The 4,472-nt window shown below is 46.5% G+C and overlaps 1 protein-coding gene across 3 annotated transcripts in view; it reads right to left on the reverse strand.

Annotated features, from left to right (window-relative positions):
• Nucleotides 1–4,396, reverse strand: part of Sclt1 (sodium channel and clathrin linker 1) — a 68,060-nt gene extending 63,664 nt beyond the window's left edge. The window contains exon 1 of one of the 3 annotated variants that reach the window (XM_070022085.1): nucleotides 4,157–4,396. In XM_070022085.1, coding sequence (XP_069878186.1) covers nucleotides 4,157–4,199 — 43 coding nt within the window. In that variant the 5' untranslated portion in view covers nucleotides 4,200–4,396. Of the gene's footprint in view, nucleotides 1–3,483; nucleotides 3,777–3,819; nucleotides 3,902–4,156 lie in introns of those variants that run through there. The other 2 variants (XM_070022086.1, XM_070022087.1) reach the window with 2 other exon arrangements.
• Between the last annotated feature and the right edge of the window lie 76 nt (nucleotides 4,397–4,472).

Here is a 4,472-nt window from a genome sequence, read left to right on the forward strand (position 1 = left end):
CTGGATTTGTCTTTTTTAATCTAGGGTTTTCTTATAAACTGTGTGCAATAATTTTATAATGGCACACTACCTTTTTATTGCTTACAATGATCCCACTAGTTAAGATGACCATATGTGTGTAAATACCTACATTCATATAGATTCATTGCTGCAATCAATTTGTTAATCTTTATTGAAATTTTAGTTCCAACACATGTAAGTAAAGCAGACTTATCAATTTCCTTTCTTCGAGTACAGTAAGCCCACTTGATTCATGAATTTACATACATTTTGATCAAGCATGATTAGTAATAAATTTTAAATTTATTATTCTAATCCTATGAGCATGACACCACTTTACTGACTCTGTGGGTTCTGTGATGTTACCGTGTGTGTGTGTGTGTGTGTGTGTGTGTGTGTGTGTGTGTGTGTGTGTGTGTGTGTGTGTGTGTGTGTGTGTGTGTGTGTGTGTGTGTGTGTGTGTGTGTGTGTGTGTGTGTGTGTGTGTGTGTTGTGGGGCTTGAACTCTGGGCCTAGGTGCTGTCCCTGAGCTCAAGGCAAGCACTCTACCACTGACCCATACTGCCACTTCCGGTTTTCTGGTGGTTTGTTGGAGATCATGGACTTTCCTGCCTGGGCTGGCTTTGAACTGTGATCCTCTGATCTCATCCTCCTGAGTAGCTAGGATTATAGGTGTAAGCCACTGGTGCCTGGTACCAGTTGTATTTAAAACACTGTGTGATCTGCTTCTACATGCGTTTAGCCAATTCTGCCAGCACCATTTGTTGAAGAGGCTATCTTTCTTCCATCTTGTTTTTTGGGCTCCCATATCAAAGATTAGGTGGCAATAAGTCTGTGGATTTGTTTCTGGGTCTTCAGCTCTATTCTATTGGTCCTCAGGCCTGTTCTTGGTAAGCATCTCTCTTAATGTTTATTATTTTTTTTCTTTGTGTAAACTAAGATGTTGGGGGCCAGCAGTTTGATCTCCTAATTGACAGCAGTCATACCATTCTCTGGTGCCCTGGCTGTTTTGAGTGAAGAGTCATCAGCCAAACAAACAACCAGCCACATGGCCCTCATGCCAGCCCAGCTGCTTTGAACATTCATGGATCCCTGGATAGTTACTCTGCTGAAGCACAACTCTGGCTTCAGATGGCACTGTCCCAACCATAACCAACAGCTCATGTCAGACTTTCTGTCATCACAAGCGTTGGTGAACTCTAACAGTCCTTCAGACATTTTCACCAACTCAAGGGGTACTTCCCCAAGAGGCCAGTGCAAAAAAAAACGTCATTCATATAAAAGCCAGCTGTGACCGGTACAAACACCTTTACCACATCTCCGCTTTGGCTCACTCTGTCCCCTGGGTAGTACAACATGATGCCCAAGAAACGGCTTCTTTTAAAGGGTCTGTTTTCTGCCTTCTTTTAATTTTTATCATTAGTAGAGCAGACTAAGCTGGTAACAGGAAGACAGGACAGACGAAGCAGCAGCAGAGCAATAGCAGTGGTAAGGGTGGCAGTAATGATGCTAGGATGCCATGCCAGGGCAGAAATAACAGAGAGCAGAAGCAGCAAAGACAACGAGGGATGACAATCAAAGAGGTGATGAGGAAGGAAAGAAGGCTGTGAAGAACCAGAGAAGAGAAATCATGGCCCCTGTAGCTGGAAGACTTCCAAGGAACTGACAAACATTAAGGCACCATAGGTATCTGAGGCCATAGGTCCTGACTACAGAAGCCACAAAGATGTAACCCTATCCACTCTGCCACCTGCTGTTGCTTGCTGGGTCTGCACTGTGATTCGCTGAGGTTCACTGCTCCTGAAAGCCAAGGGTGGTAAACAGCTGCCACGTGCCAGGGGCATTAGGGGTAAAGCCCAGGCTGATGTCTCCAATCCATGTGCCTCTCTGCTTTCTAAAGCCTGGAATGACAGGCTCCTAGCTCCCAAGGCTTGGACGGGTAAGGCTCTGGGTCCACCAGGTCAGCCTCATCTTTGGTATTGTGTGCTCTGGATACCAGCACTGGAAGACTTTTTCCTTATCTACCCATGATTCCTATCTGGGTAGAGCAAAAGGACCCTAACCAGCTGACTGAAAACAGCAGGACAAAATGCACGCTCAGCACCCATACCCTAAACAGAAGGGACCAAAATTAATTCAGATTTCAGAGTTACTCTGATTTTGGAAAACGAATAGACTTTACTTGTGGAGCCCCCTAATCTGAGTACCACAAATATCCCAGAATCTGCACTATTTTGTTAGTACAAAGTTTTAGATTTCCAATTTGAACTTCAAATTTTCAAGTAGGAATGCTCAGTCTCTACAGCATAGAAGGCTGAATAGCTCTGGGTACCTGAGGTTTGCAGAAGTTACCCCTCACATACACAAGTAATAAGTCACTCTAGGAGTTAAACTCCAGGCCTACTTGGCTTAACAGGTGAATTCAATCAAACATTTAAGGAAGAAATAATAATATCCCTACTCAAGATTGCAAAGAGCTGAACAGAACAAAGTGATCCCAAGAGGCTTGTTATACCAAAGTCAGACAAAGACATTAGGAGAAAAAAAAAAAGCTTTATGAATATAAATACAATTTCTTAAAAAAACTCATTCATTTTTTGGTGGTTCATTCTGATAAAAACTCAGCCAACACGGAATACAAAAGAACATCCCTAGCCTGGTAAGAAGTTATGAGGAAAATATAGCTAGTATCACAATTAATTTGAAAAGATAATTTTCCTCCTAAGAACAGGGACAACATAGAATATCTTCTATTCAAAACTGTACTGGATAGAAATCCCAGCTGGTAGAGAGAGCAAGAAGAGGAAATGAAAGGCATTCATTGGGGAACAAGTAAAACTGTATTTTCACATGACAGGATGGACTGTGCAGAAAAGTGTAATGGACTTTACACGAAATCTGCTGGAACTAAGTAGTAAATTTCACAAGACTGAAGGTTGCAAAAACACATTTCTATATAACAGTAATGAAAACTCAAACAAAGTAAAAGAACTACCATTTACATAGTAACAAACTTCAATAGCTAGGGACAAATTTGTCAAAAGATGTGCAAACTTTATGTATTAATAAAGTAAAAAGTAGCATGCTGAGATATATTAGAGACATCAATAGAGGTATACTTTTTCACTGGCCAGAGAACTGAAGATCATTAAGGTATTAATTCTACCCAATTTGATCAATGGGCCTAATACAAATATAAGATCCACAAAGGATTTACAATAGCAAAACTACTGTGAAAAGGAGCATACTCTAAAGACTAGCATTATTTGATTTTAAGATTTATAATAAAGCCTTAATAATCAGGACAGTGATGCCCACCACATACCAATAAATCAACAAAATAAAGAAGTTCAGAAATAAATCCGCACACATATAGCTACCTGATTTTGTAAAGATAGAAATATAATTATGTCAGTCCTGGAGCTTGAACTCAGGGCCAAGGGTGCTGTTTCTCAGTTTTTGTGCTCAAGGCTAGAACTCTACCTTTTGAGCCACTGCTCCACTTTCAGCTTTCTGGTGATTAACTGGAGATGAGTCTCCCTTTCCTGTTCAGAATTGGCTTTGAACTATAATCCTTAGAAATCAACCTCCGGAGTAGCTGGACTGAAGATTATCTGTTAAAATGGAAATCCGTGTACAGGACCCTTACACTTCATACGCTGCACAAAATTTCACTCTCGGAAGCCGGACAAAAACGTAAAACCTAAAACTACAAAACTTCTAGAAGAAAAGCTTGGCCACTAGCGATTTCCTGATTATAACACAAAAGCCATAAAAGCACAGCTCACGAAGAACACAGTGAAGCCGGCTGGTACAGACCAGATGCTCTCGGGGGGCCTCTGCACCCACTGCTCCCCAGACCCCACACCCAGACCGGGCTTTCCTGGGCCACCGTTTCCCAGCCCAGAGTCCGGCGACGCTGTTCGGGACCTTCCGCCGGTTCTGGCGCCCGCTTATAATGCACACGGTGAAAGGCGGCGGCGGCGGCGGCCCGAGGCCGGGCGGTCGGGCGTGGGCCCCGCGCGCCCAGGGGGCCGGCGCAGGCCGCCCGGTGGCTGGGGGACCGGGCACTGCGGAAGGCGCTCTGGCGGGGACGGCCGGCGCCCGGGGCGGGGCGGGGCGGGGCGGGGCGGGAACGGAGCGCGCGCGGGCTTACTTGGGTCACTCGGGGAGCCGCAGCTGGAGCGCGGGGCGGTCATGGCTTCGGCCGCTCGGACGAGCTGCCGCGCGGGAGGACCGGCGCCGGGCGACCGAGCCCCGCGCCTCGGGTCGCCTCCGCCGGCCGCCGCGGGGCCGGGGGGCGATGCCGGGACCGCGGGGAGCCCCGGGCCGGCGGCGGAAGTGCACTCGGCGCGCCCCGCGACTTTGAAAGCCCTGCCTGGGACCGCTCCTTGGAGACGGCGACGCCGCTTGCGTCATCACGGGGCGCCCGCGCCGACGTCACCGCGCCGTACGGAACTCGCACGCTATTG

The sequence above is a fragment of the Dipodomys merriami genome, unplaced genomic scaffold (assembly GCF_024711535.1).
Source record: "Dipodomys merriami isolate MVZ:Mamm:240054 unplaced genomic scaffold, mDipMer1.0.p SCAF_15, whole genome shotgun sequence".
Taxonomy (NCBI): domain Eukaryota; kingdom Metazoa; phylum Chordata; class Mammalia; order Rodentia; family Heteromyidae; genus Dipodomys; species Dipodomys merriami.